Source organism: Melospiza melodia, chromosome 22, assembly GCF_035770615.1.
Source record: "Melospiza melodia melodia isolate bMelMel2 chromosome 22, bMelMel2.pri, whole genome shotgun sequence".
Classification (NCBI taxonomy): Eukaryota; Metazoa; Chordata; class Aves; order Passeriformes; family Passerellidae; genus Melospiza; species Melospiza melodia.
The window spans coordinates 7,467,328-7,493,121 of record NC_086215.1 but is presented as its reverse complement, the minus strand read 5'-3'; the positions used below and the strand labels follow the sequence as shown (position 1 = coordinate 7,493,121).

Genomic DNA, 25,794 nt, shown 5'->3' with positions numbered 1-25,794 from the left:
AAAAGCCCAGGAAAGCATCAGTGGCTGCAGGCAGGAATGTGGTGAAGCACAGATGCCAGGAGAGGCCAAATGGAGATGCAACAGCCAAAGATGAAGTTCTTACCACCATCTAAAGTGATTATTGGACAGCAGAACACTGTCACATGAGAAGTGTTAGAACTATTCACAACAGGGTGGTGCGGAATCACTCAGTACCTGAAAATCCAAACCCAACATGCTCCCTCTCCCTGCAATCCAAGCACCTCCAACACCTTCCCCAACCAATTTCTGTGCCACCACACAAATCCTGGACAGGAGTTTGCCACCTTGATATCTGCCCTTGGGTGAACAACCTTCACAGCTTCCTCATGACAGATTCTTTGTTATCTTATTCCAGCAGCCTCAAAGACTTCTGAGCATTGTGCAGTTTGTGCTGGCTTTTGCAGCACGTCCTCCAGGGCATGGCTTGTCTGGATATTCCAGCTTCTGACCCTCAGAGGGGCTTGCAGTTATCTCCATCTGAGATGTAAACCTTATCTTGACAGAAATCTAAGGAAGATCCCACTGATATTTCTATTCCCTATGGGAATGTAGAATGAAATTCTCAGTAATGGGAAGAGGAAAATAATTTGTGCTTCTGTCAGAGGACTTCCATATTTAAATGAGCTCAGTGAGCACAGGAACAGCAGGCTGTGCATTAGGTAACAGTGTCTGGCAGGGCAGGCAGCACTATCTGGAGACTGTGCAGGTCTGAAAGTCTGCCTGAGCTTAGGCACAAGGAAATACAAAGTATATTAAAATAGTAGATGGAAATATAGCACTTTGCAGTAAAAAAAAGAACCAAACCGAAAGGGAGTGATTATGAGCAGGAATCTTGGCTCTATTGACTGCTTTTTTAAATATAAATAAAACAGAAAACACCATCATGTTCCCAGGGACATGCTGGCAAACAGCAGGGACAGAGTCTGACAGAATCTGTATTTTATACTTTATAACTTAATATGGCTTTTGCATGATTTTAGTATTTTTATTGGTTCTTCAAACATACACAAAATAAACACGTGAAGCAGCCAGAAGCACAGCACATGGAGGCACTGTCCAGCTGTGCCAGCCTGCAGCTGGGAAGGAGCTGGGCTGTTGGGGACCACCCTTGCCTGTGGCATGATCCCAGTCCTGAAAGGGCTCCCTGTTGGGGACAGGGGCCTGTGGCCAAGGGTGGCCTTATTTGGGGCAGAAATACTTCTGCACATTTATGGTGCTGCACTGCAGCATTAAGCCAATGTTTCCACTTTCTAGTTGAGTCAGTGCTCAAATCCCAACCTCAGCCCAAAAATAACATAAATCCATTTCTTTTGCTGCTTCCATCCCCTCACACCCTTCTCCCTGCCCTCCTTTTAGCCAGCCACAACAGCACCAAGAGGAAAATCAACATTTCACCATGGAGCATCCACCCAGGGCTCGGCAGTACCTGCTGGCCCTGCTGCTTCACACCCAGCCCAGGATGGGATTTCAGGGCTGCTTTTACACTTGGGCTTCTTGTTCCTTCTCCACAGAGTGTGGGGTTGGAGCTGGGGTGTTCATGAGGGGTAAACCATGTGCCACAGGGGAGCAGAGCATCCCTCTGAACTGGGCTGCCCCTCTGCTCTGTGGGCCTTGCAAAGCCATCACTGCTGATAACTCTGATCCAAGACAACAATCTCAATGAATACACCATGTCAGCAACCTGACAAACTCCACATCTCAAGCAGAAATGCTCTGACTTGCAGAGCAGCCCACTGGGGCAGAGCCTTCCTCCACCTGGCACTGCCCTGCTTCCTCTCAGCTCAGAGCCAGAATCAAACTTTTTCTGTCTACAGCACCAAGATCAGACCTCCAAAACCTAGTCAATGCCCAGGATATTCATTGAGGATTCATGACTCATATCCTGCTGATTTTGTCTAGTTGCTTTCTATATTTAATGGGGAAATCCTAGAAGGGAAGACCAGAAGCAAGCAAGTAACCATCAATGAAGGCACAAGGTGGCCAATTCCAAGCTCCAGGCCCAAGCCAGCTGTGAAACCAACAAGGGAAAAATCAGCCCCTCTCAATCCTCTGGACCTTCCCCTGTAACACATCTCACAGAGGTGTGGGAGGGAGGCACATCCCTCATTTCTCAAAGCCTGTGGCAGATCTGATTCCCATTCTCAAGTGTGAATCCTAGCTGAAAAACCAAACCCTCCCCTGGACATAGTTTTTCATGAAAAACAGCTCACTTTACCATCATGTTTAGGACAAGTTACATCTGAGTTCCTGAGCAGTGCTCTGGGTCACAAACCCATCAGAGCAGGAGCCCAGGGTGCCCAGGGCTGGTTCACAGACTCACTCGGACACCTGGGATGCCGGGATATCCAGGAGCTCCTTCCTTCCCCTTCAGCCCTTCACTGCCCTTCTCTCCTTTCTCTCCTTCTGGGCCTTGCTCTCCTTTGTCTCCCTGTGGAAGAGAGGAGGGTGGGAGGTTTTTATATCCACACAACACGTGGGTGCAAAGGTCTTGCGAGGAAAAACACCAGCACATAATTAATATTTCAGGAGTCTGAGAGGAAAAGAGCCTGCAAGAAAAGGGATGAATGAGGATGAGTCATAATACACTTGACATTTAAAAAAAAGGAATCAAACCCAGGTTTCTTTTCTTTAAAATCTCTTGGCTGAAGGGGAAAGAACTCCCCCATTACACAGAGTAACCTGAACCCCTCTGCTTCTCCTGAACCTCCCACGTGAATGAGGCAGGCAGACAAGATGTGAAACTCTCCCTTGCCTCATCCAGAATCCCTGAGCTTGGGATGCTGAAAGACTTTAAATGGGATGGGTTTGTCTGGAACAGCTGCTCAGCTCCTGCTGCCAAACAGAAATCAGCCCAGGGCTCCAATAAACACTCTGAAACTGTGTCACTGTGCCCTGCAAAGCATCCATGGCCTGAGCAGTGGGTATGCTGTCAAATCACTGCTCTGGCAATTGCAGAATCACAGAATCAAGGAATTGTTTGGGCTGGAAAAGATGTTTAAGATGAATTAATCCAAACTTCAAGCCAGCACTGACAAGGCCACCACTGAACCATGTCCCCAGGTGCCACTTGTAGGGACAGTGACTCCACCACTTCCTGCTATAATGCCTGGCCACCCTTTCAGTGGAGAAATTTTCCCAATACCCATTTAAACCTCCCCTAGTGAAACCAGTCGTTGAAATTTATGAAAAAATCTGGCAGATGATAAAATTTCAGTATTTGGCAACATCAACCAGCTGGAACACAGACCAGAAATATAATAATAGAAGTGTAAGAAGTACTTTTATAGCTGCTTTTCTTTTATCAAAATAAATACAATATTGTAAATATTTTGTATTATTCATTACTACCACTCAAAATTATAGGGAGACAATGATAAAGGGCAGTTTTATACTGAGAGCAACATGTGCAGCCAAGCAGCCTTGAGCTGAACCATTTTCCTCTTGCACCTGTGCTGGGAGAGCTGAACAAGATCCCATCTGGTTAAAGAGCACAGACACATCTGCTGAAGTGTCCAGAGACACATTTGGGGTGGAAAGAGCTGGTTTGGTTCAAGAGCTCCTGGGCACAGCCAGCAGTGCAAGGGAATACAGAAGCCTTGATTGTCCTCAAGGAAGAGATTTTTGGTCCAACATTCAGAGATAAGCAGAAGCAGAGACACATGGCAAATAGTTTAACTAGAAAGAAGCAATAAAGTGCATTGTTGTGGGATGGGCTGCTCTTTCTTTCCATGGAACAAAATTGTTGGCCTGTTTGGAAAGGCTGGCTGTGGAGGACAGGAATCAGAGCCTTGTTCCAAAGGCAAGGTAGCAAACTCCCAGCAGTGAGAGACAGAGCAAACCCTGAGTGGGATCCTGGGGCTCTGCCAAGGCAAGGGGATCTGGTTTCTTTACTCTCTAACATTGTTCTGGTCAGTGGTGCAGGGGGAGAGTGATGGACAATCCTTGATTTTCCTTGCCAGGCCCAGGAATTCCTGATTAGCTGGAAATTTGATCTGTAGAGACTCAAATAAAAAAGACAAATTGTTGGAAACCAGATTTTGAAGAACTTGACCTTTTTGGAGATCTGATCAGATGCCAAAAAACGTGGGCAGAGGAGTGAAACAGGAGGGGTTTGTTATGTGTGCTTGCAGAAAAAAATCCTTAGAGAGATTGTATGGCAAAGGTTTATTCCAGAGAGGACCCAATAATCCCTCAGCCTCACCCTGGCTCTGGGAATCACAAGGACCTGAGTGCACAGAGGTGTGTGTGAGAGCTGGAGCTCCATGGGGTGAGGCTTACCTTGATCCCATCCGGCCCCAGCTGCCCGCTGTCCCCTTCCAGCCCCGGCTCTCCCTGTGGACAGAGCAAACACCATAAGGCTGTGCCCAAATGTGCTTTGTAGCAGTGATGGGAGCCCAGCCCTGCACTCTAACACATGTCCTGTTTCATGTCCTGATGTTGAACAAGGAGCAGGAGCAGGAATTCAGCCTCCTGCTCTATTCTGAGCCAGCTTCTCCTCCATGGACCCACTCTGGGAAAAGGAGCTCAGGCTGAATTCATTTAACCTGGGCTCTCCTCCTCCTGCTCCAACAACTGACCTCAGTCCTGGGAAGGGACAGAGCCCCTTGCCAGCCTCAATCCATGCATTCATCCCCCTCATGCCCACACAGTGTGTGCAGTGTTTCCCTGCTGAGCTGCCTCTGCTCCAGCCTGCACAGCCCCTGGCAAACAGGAGGGGTCTGTTCCCCCCGTGCTCCCACACTGCCCCTTTCACACTCACTGGGCATCTCAGGGGCTCACAGACCCTGCTGGGCTCAGGCTGATGGGCTCTGGGGGGAAGGAACAGGGGCAGGTCTCAAATCTCACAGTGACTCTGAGATAGGTACAAGACTCTTTTTCCTCAGCCTGGCTGTCAAAGAAGGAGTCAGGATTCTTCTGTTCTCCTTCTCAAGGCTGTTTATTGTTTCTTATCTATAAAATTCTTCCTCCTGGCCCGCCGAGGTCTATCTGGCAGGTTGGGTTGAGGCACTCTGGTGTTGTCTTTTTATACTAAAAACTACATGTACCTTATTTACAATAAGTTCCCAATACCTATCGCCTGTGTTAGACAGTGAGCTTCTACTCTAAACCAATCTAAAAATGCCTGCATCACCCAGAAGATGGAGGCCAAGAAGAAGAAGAAGGAAAAAGGACAAGGCACGCCCAAATTCCTCCATGTTGGGACCCAGAGCCCCCATTCTAAAAACCTCAAAAATCTATTTTTCATCCTGTGGTAAATTCACTGTCATTCTACTTAAACTTTCATGGTTTGTAAATCCTCATATAAGGTTGTTAATTTTTTTCATGGGTCAAGATCAAAGGCACAGGGGTCTGTGCTGTGTGCCAAGGTCTCTGAGCCCCCTGTCAGGGTCCTGAGTCCTCCAGGGCAGCCAGAGGAATTCCCTGGGTTCTGACAGGGAGGGATGCAGAGAACAGGCTGGGGACAGCAAGGACAGAACCCTGGGGAGCTGGTGAGGCACAGAAAGTGGCCAGGAAATGATGAGGCACAGGAGGTGTCCATACTCACTCTTTGGCCAATGAGACCTTGCTCTCCAGGGATCCCCAGCTGGCCAGGATCACCCTAAAGGAAGGAAGCACAGACAGGGACACAAGCTGGTTACCGACACCGAGGGAGTGTGAAGTGCTTCCCATTGCACTCCTAATTTTGTCTCTTTCTTTCCTTCTCCCACACAAACACCTTCAGCTGAGGCTTCAAAGGGGGCTCAAAGGCCCAACACAGGGGCAGCAAAGGACACATCTCACAGGCTCTGTTGCAATGATGCAAAGATGGACAGGACAGGGGTTACAGAGGGTCTGAGCTGCTTGAAGCTGCATTTTCTGGCATGGCAAATGGATCCTGTCAATGTGGCACTGGGGTAGGATGGCTACAGGGCAGCTCTCTCCCAGGTGTGCCCATCCAAGCCACCTGCTCTGCATGGAGGAGAGCTCAGGAAATGCAGAGCATTCAAGGGAAAAAGGTTTGAGATATCCATAAACCATAAATTCCATAACCATAATATCCAGAAATTCAAGGGAAAAAGGTTTGAGATATCCATAAACCATACATTCCATAACAACCGTAACTTCCATAACCATAATAGCCATAAATTCAAGGGTAAAAAAGGTTTGAGATATCCATAAATTATCAACTCCATAACCATAATATCCATAAATTCCATAACCATAATAACCATAAGTTCAAGGGGAAAAGGTTTGAGATATCCATAAACCATAAATTCCATATCCATAATAACCATAAATTCCATAACCATAATAACCATAAGTTCAAGGGAAAAAGGTTTGAGATATCCATAAACCATAAATCATAATATCCATAAATTGAAGGGAAAAAGGTTTGGGGTATCCATAAACCTCATCCCCCAGCAAACTGCCCTTCACAGACCAGTCCTGGAGAAGGAGCAGGACAGGACTCTCACTCCAGAGCTTCCCAGCAGGTCAGGGGGTGTCTGTGCAAATCATCATGTCCTGCTCCAAGGAGGGCCAGCCAGGAGCACTGGAGCTCAAACACTCCTGCAGTGTCAGGATGCCAAAGGCACGGTAGCTCCAGTGAAGTGTCAGAAGATTTGCCAAGGAAAACATGGCAAAGGATGGGCCGGGGGGTGGGAGGGAAGAGCAGCACAGAGGAAATTGCATTTAATCCCCACATAGAGTTTGTTCAAAAGCTCTGCTCACACGAGCAAATGTTCAGAGCAAGTGGGTTAGGATGAAATAAAACCCCCTCTGAGCTGCCCAGCACTGGGATTTTACTCAAACAAAGAGATGGCTTTTATGTGGACAAGAAGGTGCATTCATGGTCTGCAGCAGGGCACCCTTCCCCCTTAACCATCAGAGGAGCTCAGTCCCCAGAGAGCTGAGCTTGGAAACTGTGGCAGGACCTTGTCTGAGGGTATTTTTAAGTCTGAGACCTTCCTGAGACCCTTCTGGTTTTGAATTAAAGGCTGCCTGGATCTCTGAGTCTCAAGGACTCCTCTCTCCATTGAGATTTGGGATCTGCAAAGAGCTGAGCTCCATTTCCCAGGCCCTTCACAGCTCTTGAGGCACAAGATCCCTGGGATGGGGCTTGTCCCCAGCACTGACAGCCTGTCCCTCAGGATGGGGCTCAGGAATTTGTAAAAATGGCTAAAATTAACCCAGTTTTAGGGTTTGTAAACTGTATCTTTTATTGAATGCACTATCTGCTTTGGGATGCTGGGATATCCAGCAGATATGGATATGCTGGAGGGTAAACCTGCAATGTCCCTCAGTCCTTCAGGAACACAAATTACCATTTATCCCCCCAGTCTGACAGAGAAACCACACTCAGGGTTTTCCTTACCTTCATGCCAGGTTCACCTGCAAGACCAGGTTGTCCCATTGAGCCTGGCGGTCCCTGGGAACAAAAAAACCCCAACAAGATAATGAAAAAAGCCATTGTAACAAAGCAGAAAGCAAGATCAAAGCCATAACTCCTTTAGCAGAGCTCTCCTGGGACAGCCAAGCCCTGGTTGCAATGCAATTACCTCCCTGGAGCTGGCTCGGGGTCCAGAGCATCAAAGAGGCCCCTGGTGCCTGGGAGGGCTCTGAGCAGCTCTCACACCTCCCCTCTCCCCAGCCTTTCTCTGCTCCCTGCAGTCCCTCTGCTCTCTGAGGTTTGTACCCCAGCAGGGAGCAGCACTGGAACCAGCTGGGATGGAAGGGAAAAGGTCCAGAACTGGATTTGGGAGCTCTTTGCAAGGGTCCAGCAGGCTGGGCTGGTAGAGGGGGAACAGGAATGTTTGGCTGTGCTCTTGCTCTTGCTCCCTGCAGCCACACCTCTCCATTCCCACCTGTGTGAGCACATGCTCTGCTCCAATAGGCTGCTCCTGATGAGGGGAAAGCTGCCCCACATCTCCCAGCTGAGCTTTGCCCACATTCCCAGAGAAGCAGGGGCACCATGGGGCTGCTGCTAAAGGGAGCTGAGGGCAGCAAGGTGACACTGAGCCCTCCAGCACAAATTTTGGCCAGATTAGCCTTGACATCCATCAGCCAGCTGTCTCTGGTTGTACAGGGCCAGCAAATATCCAAAGGCCGACACCTGGGCTCAGATCAGAAACCCACAGCCCAGGCTGGGCTGGCAGAGAGAAAGTTTCTCCCTCTCGTGTGAGCACAGACTCTGGTAGAGGGGTTTGGCACCCCTCAAAGAACCAAAAATGAGTGCTTGACCTGGAAAAAAATAGGAATTAAGATGGAAGATGTGAGAATGACCTTGCAAACTGTTCTCACTGAGTCCAGCTCCATGTGCAGCCCCTGACAGTGGGGTCACAGTCATTCACTCTCTTTAGTACCAAGATCTATTGGGAGCTTTCATCTTTGTACATTTGCTCCTACCTCTGAGAAGTGTGGGGAATGAGAGTCTGTGAAACCAGCCCAAAGATGGGACAGTAAAGCTTCTCTTTAAAGGATTTGAGTGGTTTATTTACTTATGATATTTGCATTCCAGACAACAATCTCCCTTCTCTTTACAGTTGGGAATAAAGGAAAAAAGAGCACATAGTCAAGGGAGCTACCCAGGGAATAAAGCCAGTTCCTGGCTCGCTGAGGGGATTCAAGCAGAGGAGGGAGCAGGGTGTGTGTTGGGTTTGTGAACAAACGCTCGTGTCACGCAATGAGAAAATTCAAGCTCCAATGAAAGCAAAAATCCTGCTTTGGTTTCTCCAGAGGTGCCAGTGCAGAGAAAGGCTCCTGGAAGAGTTACAGATTTGAATGAAGGTCTGTACTTTCTTGGTTGGCAGCATCCAGAGTGGCTCAGAGCAGCTTTCCAGCTCCCCAGTGTGGTTTACCATGCTGAGAGCTCGCTCCATCCAGTCCAGCAGCCATGAGAATGGAAACTTTCATGAGTCACACACTTTGCATAGACTGCATTCAAAGCCACCTTCATGTCTGTGTTACAGCTCAGGACCTACAGAAAGGAGCTGTGCAAGGGGCACTGGCACATGTGATAAAAGAGCCAAGACTGTATCATTTTAAGATAAAATAAACCCAAAAGTGCAGAGGAGTTGGGGGAAACCATGGAGGCATCCCCTGCACTCCTCTGGGGCAGTGTTTGGCAGCTGCTGGTCGGTTTTGGTGTGTTTGTATCAGTGCTTCATGGCAACCCCAGCCCAGCAGCAGCAAAGGCGTCTCTGAGCTCCCTGCTGGGGCTGCCTTGCCCATCTGGGCAAACCTGGGTGTGCCAGCAACAGCACCAGGGAGAGGGAAGGACTGGCACTCAGTCTGATTTGTGCTTGTATTGGCTCCCTGGCTCTGCACATTGGTGCACAAAGTTGGTCCCTGCCGTGGTCACCCTTAAAATGCATCTTCTGTTGGGGAGATGGGTCTGCACTTCCAGCAGCTGGGTGTCTGTGGCCTGTGGTGGAAAGGGTCTCAAATTCCTGATTTTCACTGTTTGTTTTGGAAGCTGAGTGTCAGACTTCAGGGAAATCCTTCCTGCTCATTCCACACTGTAGGTGTGAAGTTCCCCTGCAAGGTCACTGCTCCCCCAGTCCTGCACTCCTGAGGGAAGGGGAAAGCACACAGCAGCAAAGCTCACACCTACCTTCTGCCCCATTTCTCCCAAAGGCCCGGGTGGCCCCTGTGGTCCTTGGGGACCCTGCAAAATAGAGACACAAGGCTCTTTTCACACAAATGTTTTTGTTTCTGAAGGGCCATCACTTCCATGGTCTGTAAGTGACCAGTTCCCTCCCACATCTCAGAGGAATTCTGTGCAAGATTTGGCTAGAGGGATGGGGAGGCCAGCAGTGGGTGTGTTGAGGCACTTTAACAGGCAAAGAGCTCAGAAGATCTTCATCCTCCTGGCTCCCATCTGAAACAACTGCAGTGGCTAATCTGAAAGTCTCTGGTTTACTCTCTCCCTTCTCCTTGAGCTCTGTCTGTCCCCAGCAACTCCCCCAAAGCTGTGGGCTCAGTTCTGACACCATCAGCCTCCCTCCTGCTCCTGCTTCCACTCCAACTCCTCCTCTTACATCTGACCCTGTCCCAGACCAACCTTGCCCTTCTTTCCTACCTTCCCTTCCAAAACCCACCCCAGGCTGGATCCTACACTCTCCCTGCTAGATCCATGGCTCCCTTTGGCTTTCCAGGGGTCTGACCTTGTCTCTCCTTCTGGCTCCTAGGACTCTGGCCAAGTCTTTCCCATCTCTGACCATGCTGGAGTTGGCAAGGACAGAGAAGCTGGGGATGGGATAAGTGGTGGGAAGAGACAGAGAAAGAAATGAGGTGTCCATGTGCAAGGAAAGACAGATGGAGAGAGAGTGATAAGACACTTGCCGGGTCTCCTGGAGCCCCTTTTGCTCCTGGAGGTCCAGAAGGTCCTTGGATACCCTAGAAAAATTAAAAACACCAGGGTCAGCTCCTACCCAGCAGCAATCCTTCACATCTCATGGCAGAAATGTGCACCTCAAAAGTGCTGCAGTGACAGGAGGGGAGAGGTGGCCCTGCAAGTGTGAGATAGGGTCCAGAATCTTCCACCTGGACCAGGACTCAAAATTAAGGACTTGAGGCTGTGAAAGGAAGCAGAAGGGATGGACACTTACTGGGAAGCCGCGTGCTCCAGTCTCCCCAGTGTCCCCCATCTTGCCCTGTGAACACACAGTTACAGCAGTTATCACCTGGGGATGTGCTGGCACACCTGAGGTGCTCTGAGGACACGTGGCTGTGCCCAGGGCTGGCAGCTGTGGCTCTCACACAGGACATACCTGCAGCCCATCTGGGCCCACCCTGCCTGGCTCCCCTGCTCGGCCCTGCAAAACAAAGAGACAAAAACAATCCAGCAGGAGCACGAGCTGTTGGTGATGCTATTCTGCCCCAGCCCATCTCCCCTAGCATTTTTATGCATCAAATTTCCCTTCCAGCTCCCTGCAGCTTTTGAGAAGCCAAATACCTGGGATAATGCCCCAAGGAACACCCACCCAGCTGGGAGTGTGGGCAAAGGCCCTGACACCAATGCTGGATAGATTTCAGTCTGGTTGTAAGAGACTCATCCCTGCAGGTTGATCCTCATGGAGCAATTGAACATCCCTGTTCCTGGGGGAGGATGTGACCTTGATCCTGCCCAGAGCATTCACAGCAGAGCTGGGAGCAGCCTTGGCACTCACCTTGGCACCTCGCGGCCCTGGCTCGCCCACGGGGCCATCAGGCCCTCTGTCACCCTAGGAGGAGGCAAAAGAGAGGCAGAAATAAGAATACAGAGGATATGGCTCACTGGAAAATCCAGCTGTCACTTTGGCTTTGGCCACCAGGACAGCCCATGAGATCAATCCTGGCTTAGCCAACTTGTACCTGCTTGGGTTGAGCACAGCAGCTCAGAGCCCAGGACTAAAAGGATTCTTTCTGTGTTTTTGTTGCCTCACTGTTACCAGCATACAGCACTTTTTATTCCTGTTAAACCAACTACCAACCACTAACCCAAGCCAGAGGAGAAAAGCAGGCCAGGAACAACCTTATTTTCAGACAATGGTTACATCACAACAGTTTTGTAGTGCACAAACTTGCAGTTCCAGCATTATTGACAGCAAACCTTTTCCTTACTAGAAACCTTGCTTTTCCAACACCTTTGCCCTTAACCCTTGCCACACCACACTGTCACATGGTCCCAGTGGTGGTATAGAGGGGCACAACCCCCAGTACCTTCACATTGGGCCCCAAATTCCTCCCAAAGAGAAAGGTGTATTTGCTGGCAGCTGAACTCCAAGCCCTCAGCTACAGCTGAGTGATATTTGAAGATCTGGCTGCTGTTAAGGACCAGGCAGGTGCTCATGGATATGGAGGCGGGGAGGGTCTGGTGCCATGCCTGGGTGTGTGAGTGTGAGGAGGGCACAGGGGCCTCAGGAGGTGTGTGGGACACACACCCTGCAGCGAATGAGCAGGTGTGAGTAGCTAAAATTAAACAAACAATTCATGGTACAGCTTGGGCAATACTGAGGAAGGTGCATCCTTGTTCTTTTAGAGGGTTCCAAGTGAGGAGAGCCCTGGGAAAAGGGTAAGGATAGGATCAGAGAATCACAGAAAAATTGGTTTGGGTTGAAAGGGATTTTAAAAACCATCTATCTTTCAAGGGAAGCTGAGCACACAACCCTCTGCACCATTTGAACCCCAGAGACCAGGGTGTAACACAGACAGAGAATAAAGAGCCACAGTGAAAGAAAATAAAAGAGTTAAAACAGGGTGTATGAAGAGACTCTATGAACAGACATCATGTTCATAATCAGTTCATGAGCTCAGTTAGGACTCTTCGGCACTACTGCAGTATAAATAATAAATATAAGCACAGAGCAGTGCTAGGACGTAGTGGTGAGAGGAATTCTGAGAGCTGGCCAATGCAGACAGGGAAAACAGGAGCCAATGTGCTTAATCGGGATGCAAAGGCAGTGCCAAAAGTAATAACAGGGCTAGGGAGCCAGTGTGTTAGAAAAGCAACTCCAGGATGACAGGCAAAGAGAGAGACTCACAAAGAAAAGCAGTGTACAGCAGAAATGTATAGGAACCCCAGCCAAATTATTACAGCAGACAAACATTGTCAATATAAAATAATGCAAAAACTCCTACTGAGCTTGGCAGAGCCCTGTGCTGCTCAGAGGAGCAGAGCCTGAATAACCAAGAGCCTGCATTGCACTGCCAGTATGGCACAGCTCTGAAGAGTGCTCAGCCTGGCCTCCAGGACAGACAGACAGACAGACAGGCAGACAGAGGGCTGTGCCCCAGATGGGACCCCCCAAACCAAAGGGGTGTTTCACAGCTGGGGCTGTGCTGCACAAATGTCACAGCACCTCTCACCAGCCCAGCACCCCAAGTGCTGTGGCTGATGCTGGCCCCTAGATCAGAGAGCAGTAAAGACCAAAAGTTTTATTAATCCCTGTCCCTGTAAACCTCAAAGCACAATGACAAAGACCAGAAGGTCACTTAAAAGCTGGGTAAATGAGAGCTGGAGTCAGACAGCCCTGCTACTGTGGCGTGGTGGGAGAGCAGGGCCTGGAGGCAGCTTGGGGCTGCCTGGGCTGATGGGACAGCCAGCAAACACCCAGACCTGCACTGGGGAGGGAGGTGGCAGCATGGGTGTGGCGTTGGCACTCTGGGAAAGCACCCTCAACAAACAAATGCTCATCCTCCCTGGAAAACAAACTGTTCCCCTTTTCTCTGAGCAGCCACTTGGATATTTTGTGCATTTACATCTCTACTGTCTGAGAGGATGTGGTGAGCTGCTAGACAAGCAGGGGGAGGATGTGCAGAGGGCAAAGATTCCTTAGCTCAGGTCTGGAAGAGGGAACAGGAAGCAAGAGGGACATGGAAATCACAGTGATGACCCAGGTTAGAGTTGGGAAAGGAACTGGAATGAGTCTGGGCCCTCCAGCCCCATCTTCTGTAGCCTGTCCTGCCCTGTCCAGCCCTTTGCCAGTGCAGGGGCTGCTCTGAGCCTGGTGGGGTTTGTTGGGTGCCCTCAGTGGTGGCTGTGGCTCTCACCAGGGCTGGCTGGGGAGGTTTTTACAGCATCCTCATCTCTTCCAGCAGAGCCCTGTCACAGCATGGCAGGATCTGCCAGGGCAATCTCCCTTCCCAGCAGTCACCTGCCTAATCCCACCACAGCACATCCCATTGGCATCTGACCTGAAGAAGGAGAAAGTGACACTCTATTCTCAAATGCATGTGGCAACTTCATCTTCTTCAGCCTCATGGGCTGAAATCTGGGATAAAGGCTTCCCCTAATCCACCCTGACAGGAAAAGCTACATTTAGTCAATTAGCTAAATTTTTTAAATTCTCTTTTACTGACAACACTGGTTAGAGATGAGAGAGTGAGGTCCTGGCAGCTGCCCAGGGTGCATCCCAAAGCCAAGAGCCTCAAGGCTCCTGAAAGGACCTCAAGGTGCCTTCCCCTGCAGGCCTGGCAGCTGGGCTGAGCACAGCCCCTGGGCTCCCCTGGGACCCTCAGTGCAGGCCAGGACAGCATTTCAGCATTTCCCTGTGCTGAGCCACACCAAGCAGCACTATCAGATACCCCAGGCTAAACAAGGGGCTCCCACAGTGGCTGGAGGTGACAGCTCACAAAGGCAGGCAGGGGAACCCAGCTCCAGGCTTTGGCCAGGAGAGGCAATAGGGATAGATCTGCTGCTGAAGCACACAGTGCTCCTGCAGAACTCAGCAAGGTGTTTCTGCAGAGCAGTGCTGCATTTCCTGCTGTTAAACCCCTTCTCAGAGCTCAGACAGACAGTGAGCAGCCTCCCTGGAGCAGCATGAAGCAGCAGGCAGTAGCTCCTTTCCAGAAACCCAGAGCTCCTTCCTTACCCAGTTATCCAAATATTGATATTTTGCTATCACAGCCTGGCCAAACAAAAAAGCAAGCAGATGCCTTGAGTGAAGCCAAAGGGAGACATCCCTGGCCATGGATCTGGAAAAGAGCTTTTCCTCAAACACTTCTAAGGCTTTCTCAGTCAACCAGAAAGATCCCTGGAAGCAGAACAATAACCTCCACTTCTCCATGAACAACAACTCAGCTGGGCTTGGAAAGGCAAATATTTCCAGGTTTGCTTAGATAACACCACTTTACAAATGCCTGGCACTTATAAATTCCTGCAGTTGGTGATGCTGGAGATCACTGGGTCCATGTGGCAGCAAAGAGCCTGGAGTGCAGGTGTGCCCCCCTTATCTTGGATTTACAGGAGTGGATGAAGGAATGGCACAGTGGAAAAGAGAAATGTGTTTTGGGATTTGAAAGCTCCCCTGTATCACCTGAGCCAGAACCCAGCAGCGAGAGGATAAAATTCTAGAAACACTGGAAGGCACCTTGGTCAGGAGAACAGGAGCAAGATTTCAGGTGCAGCTTTGGAATGTGGGTCACAAAATCAAGGCTCTGGTTGATATTCAGCCTTTCATGGAGACTCCCAGTCTTTTTGATGACATTATCCTTAGGAGACCACACGTTTTCCTGCTGTGAGGAGCTGATTAGCAGAAATGTGCTTTAGGATTTAAGTGACATAGGACAAGGGGCTTGCTGGACCAACTGCCTCCAAATTTAAACCTTGGTTTGGTTAAATAATTAGGTTTAAGCATAGCTTAATACATAGCTGTCACTAGCTGGATGTTAAGCACATGTCCAAGTGCTACACTGAGTACAGATGAAGGGAAATGAGCCTGGGCTCACATGTCCAAGTTTCTCCTTAGGGAAGACTAGAAAGGAAATAACATTTGAGGAAGATTGTTCAATATCAGTTTGGTGGAATAAACAAAGACTTGTGAAAGAACAATAGCTCTGTCAGGACTAAAAAGAAGGTTGCAATTTCTAAAAAGCTTTTCTTTCTACAATATACATATCTTGACACTGTGAAAGCTATCACAACATAAATGCAGACCCCAAAAAGTCTCCATTGTTCTTAACAATCAAAACCATATTTGCTATTTATATTTCCTTCAAAAGCAGAATAACTTTAATGAAGCATCCACAAACATAGCTCATGGAATCCACAAACATCTGGCAGGGGCTGCATTCATGTCTCCACTCTGAATTGAATTACATCCTTTCTGTGAGCTGGGATAGACAGAGGGTAATGGCTAAAATTACAGTTGGGAGATCATTTCCCCATCCTGAGTAAAGCAAGAGCCTGAATCACAGAACCAAGTAAGCAAACATAGGATGCTGTGTGCCTGGAATATCTTCTGACAGTAGGAAGAGAAGGAAAATGTGAATGAGAGAGATTTGAACCAGAAATCCTCAAGGCAGGAGATCTGCTGGTTCTTACAGTACTGACTTTCCTGCAACAGATCCACTGAAATCTGTAAAATTTTACAGCAAAGCCCAGGTTTGTCCTTCCTGCTGGGGATCTCAGAAAGTGTATCTCTCTGCCTCACAAATTCTGCATGGATGAAATCACTGCAGTGCTCAAACACTACCAGATCTCCACCAGAGCCCAGCCCAGCAAGGGGAGCTGAGAGCAGGAGCACCAGCAGCAGATTCAGAGGCTCACCCCTTGCTGGTTGAGCTTCAGGCAGAGTTTTACCCAGTGCTGGTGTCCTTAGGGCAAGACGGACTCCTTGATTCTCCCTTTTCCCCAGGAACTTCCTCCTTCCTGCCTCAATGCTCTGCACATCCTGAGGTGATTTTTGCAGGCACTGCAGCCTGTCAGGTACAGCCACTGCTGCATTCCTGGTTTGCAGGGCTGGGATGCACTCTGAGGTCTGGCTCCCTCTGTGGAGGCATCTCCAGAGGGAGGGAGTGGCACAGGACCTGCTGGGTGAACATCTGGAGAGGAAATGTAAAGCCAGGCCATGCAGCTGAAGGTCTGTGCTGCAGGATGTGCCATTCTGAGCATGGACAGTGCTGGTGGCAGCTGATGGTCCACAGGATTTCTCTGGAGGGTTTGACACCAGGCAACCTCCTGTCCTGGGAGCTGAATCCAGCTGTCCTTGTGGGCTGGGGACTGGAGGCCAGCATGGATGTCAGAAGCTGAAGAAGGTTTATGTGAGGGAACCTTGGACAACCCCAGAACCAGACACTGCAGTGCCTGTGCCTGCTGGAAGGAAAAGGACAGGGATGGGGATGGATCCCTGGCTGGCAGCTGGGAGGAGGCAGTTCCTGGACTCCTTCTCTGTCACTGCAAACATTTAAGGCACTGGCAAAAGCACCTGATCCCCTGGGAGGACCCACCTCTCCAGAACCCTCACATCAGAAGGTGTTTCCTGCTCAGCCCTGGGCTGCAGTTTTACCTTGGGATATTTTCCACCATCCATTCAGAGCCTGCCATGAAGGAACATCTCCAGTTTCTCATCCAACATGATCATGGATGTCCCAGAGAGCCCAGTTAATCCTGCTGGGCAGCACAGGGGAACCACACTCCCTTTGCAAGTGACCTGGGGAGGGAACTCCATGGGCCTTCCCACCAATGGGAGCTTTCTCTTAAAAGATGAACCCTGATAAACATCTGCCAAACTTGGATGTTACTGGCATCCTTCTAGATGTGATTTTAAAGTTCAGAGCAGTTCCAGGGGACATAACTCTGTGGTCACAAAGCTTCCTAGTTGGTTATTCCGTTTTCTTTTGCTGGTCCCAGCTATTTGAAGAAAACATTCACTCTGGCATGGGGAAACACAAAATTGTTGGCTGTCCTGAATCCCCCCAAGCAGAAGTTGCAGGAGAAGCAGAGAGTGGGAGTAGGTAAATGTATAGTTTACTCCAGCGTGTGCCTTTGAAAATGAAACAAGGAAACAGATCCTTGGGGGGAGAAATGCAAAATATGTTGTTGTTGGGGCCTTCAGCACATGCTTCATGTGTGCTGGCTATTAATACTTTGTAAAGCAGCTGGACAAGGAAAAACAACCCAAAGCAGGGATGCTGCTGCAATAAATATCCAACTGGAGAAGAAAGACTGAAGAGCTCAGTGGGACGGGGGCTGGATGTCACAGGCAGGAAAACAAGCAGCTTTGGCAGGTCTGGAGGTCACTGTCCTGTCAGCTGTCACCCAGACAGAGCAGGGAGAGCCACACAGGAACTGATTGTGGGTGTCTGAGCTCTTTATGGAGGGAAATGGGAACTCACAGCCCTGCCAGGGGTGCCAGGGAGGCTGGGGCTGGGTGAACAGTCACCTGTGCTCACAGGGTGGTACTGTTGGGGTGTACACATCAAATCAGGGCTGGAAAAGTCCTTAGAAAGGCACAGGACACGTTTATAATTTGATCTACTGACAATGCAAGGCACACCTTCCTCACATGCCTGTGGAGCCCTGCTGGAGGTGTCAGTCCTGCAGGACTGCAGGGGAACACATGGGTAGAACAGCCCAGCTCTATTTCTGCCAGCCTTGCCTCTCAATTCTATGTCATGACATAACATTTCCTCCTTCATCTGCCTCTGGTTATATCACAACACTTCATATCTCAGCTACTTTTTCTCCCACAGCAACAAAGGCACCTTTTCTGCTTTTCTACCTGCACCCTTTCCCACAATTTCAGACAACTAAATAATCATCATCCTCACCAGAAACATCCATAAACTGTGTTTTGATATGGCAGGTAGCTGGAAAAAACAGTCTGGACCATTTCCATGATAACCTCTACTCTGGGCACCCCTCTGCCCTTACACATCCTTTGCACCCACTTCCCTGGTAAGATTTGTTCAAGGACCTTTATGAGCAGCAGAAATGTGTCTGTGGAGGTGCTGCCCAACTTTTGCTCATCTTCAAACCCCCAGATTAAATCAGATTTAGCAGATTATTTTTCCAAAGTGTGGAAGAGGAGAGTGATGAAAGCTCAGCGCTTACCCTGCGACCTTTCATCCCTCGGAGCCCTGGTGCACCCCGGGCTCCTGCTGGACCCTGCAAGGGGAAAAGGACACAAAATGAGGAAGGCAGCAGCTTTGGTAGGACCCTACATCCCTATGTGATCTGCAGGGGCCTCAGATGCAGACCCTTGACCAGCAGATTGGTTCATTAAACACTTGCTAAAAACATCACCATTTTCACTGGCCTATAAATGGCTTTTTTTTGTCTTTGGATTGTGAACATTTAGGCCAAAGATCCTGGCTGAGGTTTGTATGCTTAATGACCTGCAGGCTGTTATCTGTGTCAGTGGTGTGATGTGAAGAGAAGTTGAACATCCAGAATCCTCTCTGAATCTATTAAAAGCAGCTGTTTCTCAGCATCTGTTCAAAAATAATAATAATAACCAGGATCTGGTTTTTAGATGTCCAAATACTAAATCAGACACCTCATCTTGGGTATTCAAGTTTGATCTTTTCAGCCAAATACTGACTTTATCTTTAAGTAACTGTTGCCCTGTTAATGCTGCATAAATATTGATACTGGCAGATAGATCCTAATTTAATGTGACTGTTGGTGCTGTGGATAATCTTGTTCTTACAATTACAGAAAGATTTCAGGTTTTCTTTTAATCTGGATTTGTACACACATGATTCATTAATGTGCATACAGAAAATGCAGAAAGCCAGGTTTTTTCCCTGCTAGAATATTTATCAGAGTAAAAAAACCAAAAAAGGATATATTTATTTAACAGTACTTAATTTTTTATCACAGCTTTTAAACCTGATATTAAAGTTAGTGCCTTTCTGCTGTCAGAAAAGAAAACCTCAAAACGACACATTCACTCCTTGCTCTCAAACATTCCACATCAAATTTGGCTTTTACATGTTAATAGCTTTTACCAACTGTCAGTCCTGCAAACTCCACCACAGATCAGAACAGAACCGGACTGTGATCTTCCTGCTGCTCCTACAACTGCCATTTATGAGGATTCTGCTTTTGTGCATGGTGTGTAAGTTCAGGATATAAATGCTGAGCTGTTCTCACTGAGGATGGAAAAGGCAGCTGAGTGTGTTTGTGATCACAGAACATCTCAGTTTGGTAGTGAGGACAGTGGTGACTGGCACAGGCAGTGCATGTGTCAGAGGCCTGTTTTATAGAGATTTTTATGATAACCATGTGCTGAAATGAAATCCTTAGCTGGTATTTGGAATCTCCTCTGGAAGTCTCAGCCTATCCCAAACAGTTTATGAAAGTACAGGGACAGAAACATTCATTCTGATGGCAATAGCTAGATACCCTGCTGGAATTCCAATGAACAGTTTAGGATGAGACAAGTGACCTTAAATATTCCTATATATACACATTATTTCCAAAACTGTATATAAACAGAAAAGATGCACCATAATGGTGAGTAAGAAGAGGAAAAAGGAATTCACAAACCTCAGGAAGCTGAAACCAAGGGCAAAGTTTCCTACCATTGACTTTGCTCCCCATTTCCAGTCATTTGTTGAATTAATCAGCCATCACTGCTAAGGCTCATTCAAAGATTTTAACAGTTTAGGACAAACAAGAACTGCATGCCTCAGGTCTGGCTTGAAAGGCAAGTAAGGAATGTTTGGTGGAAAAACAGCTGGAGTTAATGAGTGGGGATTTGATATTAGGAGATTATTTGATTTACTGGCTCTGTGGGGAAGTTTGGCTTATTGAATTATGACTTTTTAAAATGCATTTGTGGAGCAAACATTTTGCTTGGACGAAATTGTTATTTGCCTGCAGGAGAAGAGGGAACTGAAGGAAGCAGAAGGACCTGGGGATGGCCTCAGCTCCCAGAGCTTTGCTGAGAGGTTTTGGTATCTCCACCTGCATCTGATGCCTCAGCTCTTTCTATTGTTATGCCCCAGTGGAGACAGACAAAATTTGGCTTCACTTGAAGGTACATTTAATGGTGCATGGGATGGTGCTCAGGGCAGAAACAGCCCTGGCCATGGGTGCTCACAGGCCTGGAGCAGGAGGGAGCCCAATGAATGCTCCAGCTGTCCCCAAATAATGTGGCAGCTAATGATAGGAATTGTTAAAAATGAGACATCTACAGATATGCAGCTGCCTCTAGGCTTCTGCCAACAGCAAGTGCTGCCATGAGGGTCACAGAGCAGCTCAGAGCTGGGGGCTGTGGGTGGCATTGTGCTGCTTTTATTGCAAGGACCTGGTGGTGCCACACTGCTGCTCTCCAGGCAGAGATGGGCCACCCTGAGGTGCTGCTTGAGCTCAGATTTTCCCTTTTCCTCACCTGCACTCACTTGTGACTGCACAGTCAGTGCCCAGCTGCCTGCAGCCAGTGCATCCAGAGCATCCTGGAGCTCCTGGCAGTGGCACAGCTGACCCTGATTTGGAGGCCACACCTTTGGCACTTCTGGGCATTTCACTGCTGTGATCCTCCTCCCTGTTACCAGCACTGTGGGAATTCACACACTGAGCAAAATCCATTCCCTGCACCCACCCAGGGCTGCCTTTTTGTTGGCTCCAGCAGCTCTTGTGCTGCTGGGAGAGCCTGAACTACATCTAAGGAACATCTGTGGGAAACTGGAGCCAGGCTGGAATCTGCCTCCACGGCCATTGCACGCTCCAGCCACAGCTGCAGTGTGCCAGATGAGCCTGGCCAGATGGAGGGGCTGTCTGGGGGAGCTGCTCTGCTGCTCCTCTCATGCCAGCAGGGCTTTGACCAGGCAGGATGGTCACGCTGCATGCCGTGGTCGCTGTGATAAATCACCATGATAAATCACTGTGATACATCACTAGGATCACACAGCACCACACTGCCAGCCATTCCCAGCACAGAACACCTTGAACTAGGGAGCTTGTGTCCTGCCAAAAGATTGAGGCTGGATTGTGATTTTTGCATCCCTCCTTAGGAATACAAAATTTTGAAGTAAGCACTGTGGTTTTTCTGTGTCTCTTTCCATGTCCCATCCCTCTCCCCATATCTCTGGTTTGTATCAAACTCAAATAAACTGGAATACAGTTGCTTGGCTTAGCCCATGCATGCCCAGGATGTGGTGTTACATGGCCTTTACTTACTGTTGGTCCAGGGATCCCAGGAAATCCCACTCCTCCTGGCATCCCAGGGTGCCCCTGAAAGGGAAGCAAAAGAACATGCCTGCTGTGAATGTCCACAATCTGCACAGACTTTCTTCCTCCCAGTGGGAAGACAGGAAAAATGGCATTGTTGGCTGCTGGCAAGGTCAGGCAGAGCTGATATTTGTCAGGGTAAAATTGCTCAGGGGCAGAAGGAAATGGCCAGGCTGTCACTAGCCCAGCTCCAACCCAGCCAGTGATATCAGCAGCAAGATTTTCTGAACAGCCCAGAAGAGAATGGGCTGAATTAATACAAAAATATATCTTTGGGTCTTGTACTGTAGTAGACAGGAAACAAGTGTCAGAGAAGACAAGATCCAGCTGAGGCCCCCACTGTGACATTCCTAAATGTAGCTCTCTAAAAGGCAGAGCACAGCAAGGCACAGTGACTGTGCTGCCCGAGCATTTCCAGCTGCCCTGGTCAGTTTGGACAGATCCTTGTTGGGGGGCACTGTCTGTTCTAGAGCCAGGATGGCTGGGAACAGGCAGCCCCTCAGCTCCTGGTTCTCCCCATTTGACACTGCAGGTCCTCAGCTGATGGAGCCACAGAACACACCTCAAACTGCTGGGAAAACTGCTGGACTCAGCTGCTGGGGAGAGGCTGCACTCAATATTCACTCACTCAAATGCCCATTCCTATCCCCACAGACTGGGGAGGAAATTGCAGCTGTTGTCATAAAACTCAGAGACAGGAGAAGCTGCACCCTTGGCTAGGACAGACAGAGAGGGGGCAGCAAGAGTGAGAGGATGCAGACTTACTCCTTACCATCGACCCCTTGACTCCTGGAGGGCCTGGGGGTCCCACTGGGCCACGGTCACCCTAGGAGAGAGACACAGGGAGAGTGATCTAGAGCAATGAAACAACTAAAAAAATCCACAAATTCATATCTATGCAATCGGCTTTCTACCAGAAATGGTTCCTGTATTGCTCTCTTTCCATCCATCTCATCAGAGTAATGGGAGAATAAGGATTAACTAATTCTCCACATTCCAAGAGAGGGGACTTTACTGTTGCCATCAAAAGCACCAAGGTATGAAGGAAACAGGCAGATCACCTTCAATTCCAAACCCAAGGAAATCTCCAGCCCTGCCCATCCAAGGACATGTCTGTTTTGCAGTACCACAATCCCTACACGTGCTGGCATTTTCAGAGCCAAGGGTTTGAAGTCTGTTGTCACAAGGCCCTGCTGAGAGCAGGGAATCCAGCTGGAAAAAAACAGAGATGCTGCCTGGTGCTTGCAGAGGAGACTGTGGGTGTTTGGGATAACTCCCTGTCCTGTGGCTCTTACTGAGACCACAGTGCCAGCAGCAATGACCTGGAGGTCTGATTTATGAGGGGCTCGGAGCTGGATGACTCCCCAGCCCACCCTAAAGATAGGATCCCTTCTAAAACAAGCAGTTAAAGAACTTAATGTACCAAAACATCACTTATTCATTGCTAAAGTCTTCCCTATCCCCTCATGCAAACCATCTCACTTTCCATGAGTATTTCCTTGGTAGGAGACAAGAGGGTCAAGCCTCACCAGCACCACCACAACCTGCTGATGTGAGGTGACACAAAGGTGTGGCTTTAGCACTGGGACATCAACAGCTCCTTTGGGACATGGTGGCAGTTCCCACACAACTGTCTGTAGTCTCCCTGCAGCCCCAGGGGTGCACTGGGAATTAGGTGTGTTAGGTTTGTATGCTCAGGGGGGTGAGGAAGGAGGATTTAGCAAATGCTGCCAATTAGTTTACGCCCAAAATCTGACCTACCTTCCAACAGCACAAAGTGTAAGGGGAAATATTTTCTGGGCTCTAAGGAGCTTATTAAAAACAAACCCCAGAGTTTGTGTTGTCACCAGTTGGCCCTTGTAAACCAATGTAAGGATTTTTTTTCTCCCTGAATGGATGGATTTTATTAAATGTGTATTAACTGTATTGTTCTCTTTGATAATCTTTGGATTCTACTGGCTTCAGTCTTAACTTTTGCAGCTCTCAGGATGGAGATTGCTGACTCAGCTATGTCTAATGAAAGCATATTTCCCACTTCATTTAGCTCACAAGAGCGTAGTAAGCTGTAGGATACTATGCCAACTGGAGGCCTGTTGAGGTTTTGATTTGATGATAGCTATTTCTGTCATCCCTAAATTTGTCCTGGTAGAGAAGCCTGATGGAAATCCCAGCTGTGCTGAGGATCTCCAAGGGCAGATTTTCAAAGGACAGCCTGGGTTTGCCCTGACACTGATGTAACATCATCACATTACAGAGCTGATCTGGAAGCTGAGGAGACTTCATGTGGTCAAGGCTTTGGCATGGAAGGCACAGGGACAAATGTGAACTTAATTGAATGGAGAAAAAGATCTTCCCATGTCTCCTGCATGGCAAACACCTTATTCTTCATTCAATTCAGGGCTGTAGCTGCCAATGAGACAGCTCACTCAGGCACCAATTTTCTGTGTAACCACCCTGGACACATCACTCTTTATTCTCTAAAACACAGCCCACATCATGTCACTCTTTTCAGTTCTTGTGAGCTTTGACAGCTTGGACTGAGACTGACTCTGCTACTGCCCCACCAGGGCCCACAGGACAGAAAGGCCTTTCCAAAGGCTGCTGTGGACAGACAATAAAATGGATCTGCAGCAAACACAGTATAACTGTCACAGAGTCTTTACATCATTACCCAGAGGACAGGGCTTGAAGCAATAAAAGTGAGAAAGAGAGCACTGATGTGTGGAATGCATCGTTTTATGCTCCTCGCTATCTTTACGGCCGCGCCGTGAATAATTAAAGCACCAATGAAAACCAGCAGCGTGCGAGTGAGGTACAATGAGTGACACATAGGATTTGTCTTTGGGAGCTGCCTCTGAATAAAAGTTTACACTCTAATAGAAAACAAATTAACGTCCTTTTATGTTTTTTATGTGAAATAAAGCCCTTTTTATTCCCCTGGAAGAGGTTTGTGTCTGTAGTGTACACAAGAGGGCACCAGCCCTGAGTGTGCCCAAAGCAATCAGGGGCAGCCAGATGGGATGGTCCTCACCAGACAAAAAGGGAAATATTTGGACCAGCTCAGATGGGTGGCTGCACTCTTGTACACCTGAGAAATTGCTGAGACCTCCTGTTCCATGCAGGCTCAGCCCTGGTCCAGCATGACCCCCCTGGGAACCCAGAAGACACCTCTGCAGAAATCTGTAACCTCAATCCCATGGACTCCTCCCATGACCAGCAACACAGGGCTGATGGATCCCTCATTCCCATAAAAACCAGAGCTGACCGTTAAATACAAATTCCCTGGCATATTATGAATGAGGAAAATGAATTTTTCAAAGAATATTTGACAGCATCTCCCTGGAGGGCAGCACATGTTAATTCCTGAATGAGAAATGGGATGATTTTGGCCTGGTCCTAGTCTAGCTCAGACACCCTGGACGTGCTTCATTCCCAGCTGGGTGTTGCACTCACATCACAACTTAAGTCTCCACAACCCTTTTCCCACCCCAGCCTCCCTATCCTGCAAAAATTACAGCAAAGATTTCATTGCAAGCAATCTTACCTTTTCTCCTGCCATTCCAGGCTCCCCCACCGGACCAATGAAACCCATGAGACCCTGAGGAAAGAGAAGAGCACAGCTAATTTTCAGTTTTTATTTGCTGAGAAAGTAAACAGTTCCTTTGGTCCACCTTGCTGGTTGCAACAGCACAGCATCCCTCGTCTAATGCTCAGTAATTCCTACTGGCTACCAGAGCGGATGGAGTTGCTCCCGGCCATGGGAATGTCTAACTCCACAGCTGGTTCTGCTTTAGGGGCCAGCTGGAACAGCAGCACCAGGATCTGCAAGAACCACAACACACAGAGCAGTGGATGAGTGAAGGAAGGAAGGCTGAGTCCATAGTGAGGCTTTGTTCTGAGAGCTTTCCCCAAAAATGCTTCTCCAGGAGCTCCTGGGTTGCACAGAGACAGACTCAGCATCATTTTAGCAGCTGGACTGGGTAGGCTTCTTCTGGGTTAATCCAAGCTGTCTCAGCCCTTTGTGCAGACTAATTTTGCCCTGGATAGTGTTGTGCTGGTGAGATGCCAGTAGGAAATAAAGGTTCCTGCAGCCAGAGAGGCCAGCAGGGCAGTGGATCTCACACACCACTCAGAAACCATCTTGGAACAAATCTCCAGCCTAAGCTCAGGGTTTAACAATGTTCAGGATAACGAAGAGGCAAACAGAGCTGCTTTTAATTAGGAAGATGGAAACAGATGCAATCTCAAGAGAAGATTCCTGAGAATTAAGATAAAGCAACCTCCCTACCAGCTCCAGTGGTTTCTGGCTCTGGAGATGCAAGGGACTCTCCCCTCTGCCACTGCAGGCACTC

At 48.6% G+C, this 25,794-nt stretch overlaps 1 protein-coding gene across 2 annotated transcripts in view; it reads right to left on the bottom strand.

Annotated features, from left to right (window-relative positions):
• LOC134428304 (collagen alpha-1(XXVII) chain-like) overlaps nucleotides 1–25,794 on the bottom strand; it is a 145,445-nt gene that overhangs the window by 34,794 nt on the left and 84,857 nt on the right. For both annotated transcript variants that reach the window (XM_063174925.1, XM_063174926.1), the window contains exons 25-37: nucleotides 24,987–25,040; nucleotides 22,215–22,268; nucleotides 21,392–21,445; nucleotides 18,317–18,370; nucleotides 11,172–11,225; nucleotides 10,773–10,817; nucleotides 10,611–10,655; nucleotides 10,345–10,398; nucleotides 9,614–9,667; nucleotides 7,376–7,429; nucleotides 5,567–5,620; nucleotides 4,300–4,353; nucleotides 2,342–2,449 (exon numbers count right to left, since the gene is read on the bottom strand). In XM_063174925.1, the coding sequence (XP_063030995.1) occupies nucleotides 2,342–2,449; nucleotides 4,300–4,353; nucleotides 5,567–5,620; nucleotides 7,376–7,429; nucleotides 9,614–9,667; nucleotides 10,345–10,398; nucleotides 10,611–10,655; nucleotides 10,773–10,817; nucleotides 11,172–11,225; nucleotides 18,317–18,370; nucleotides 21,392–21,445; nucleotides 22,215–22,268; nucleotides 24,987–25,040 (738 nt within the window). The remainder of the gene's footprint in view (nucleotides 1–2,341; nucleotides 2,450–4,299; nucleotides 4,354–5,566; nucleotides 5,621–7,375; nucleotides 7,430–9,613; nucleotides 9,668–10,344; nucleotides 10,399–10,610; nucleotides 10,656–10,772; nucleotides 10,818–11,171; nucleotides 11,226–18,316; nucleotides 18,371–21,391; nucleotides 21,446–22,214; nucleotides 22,269–24,986; nucleotides 25,041–25,794) is intronic.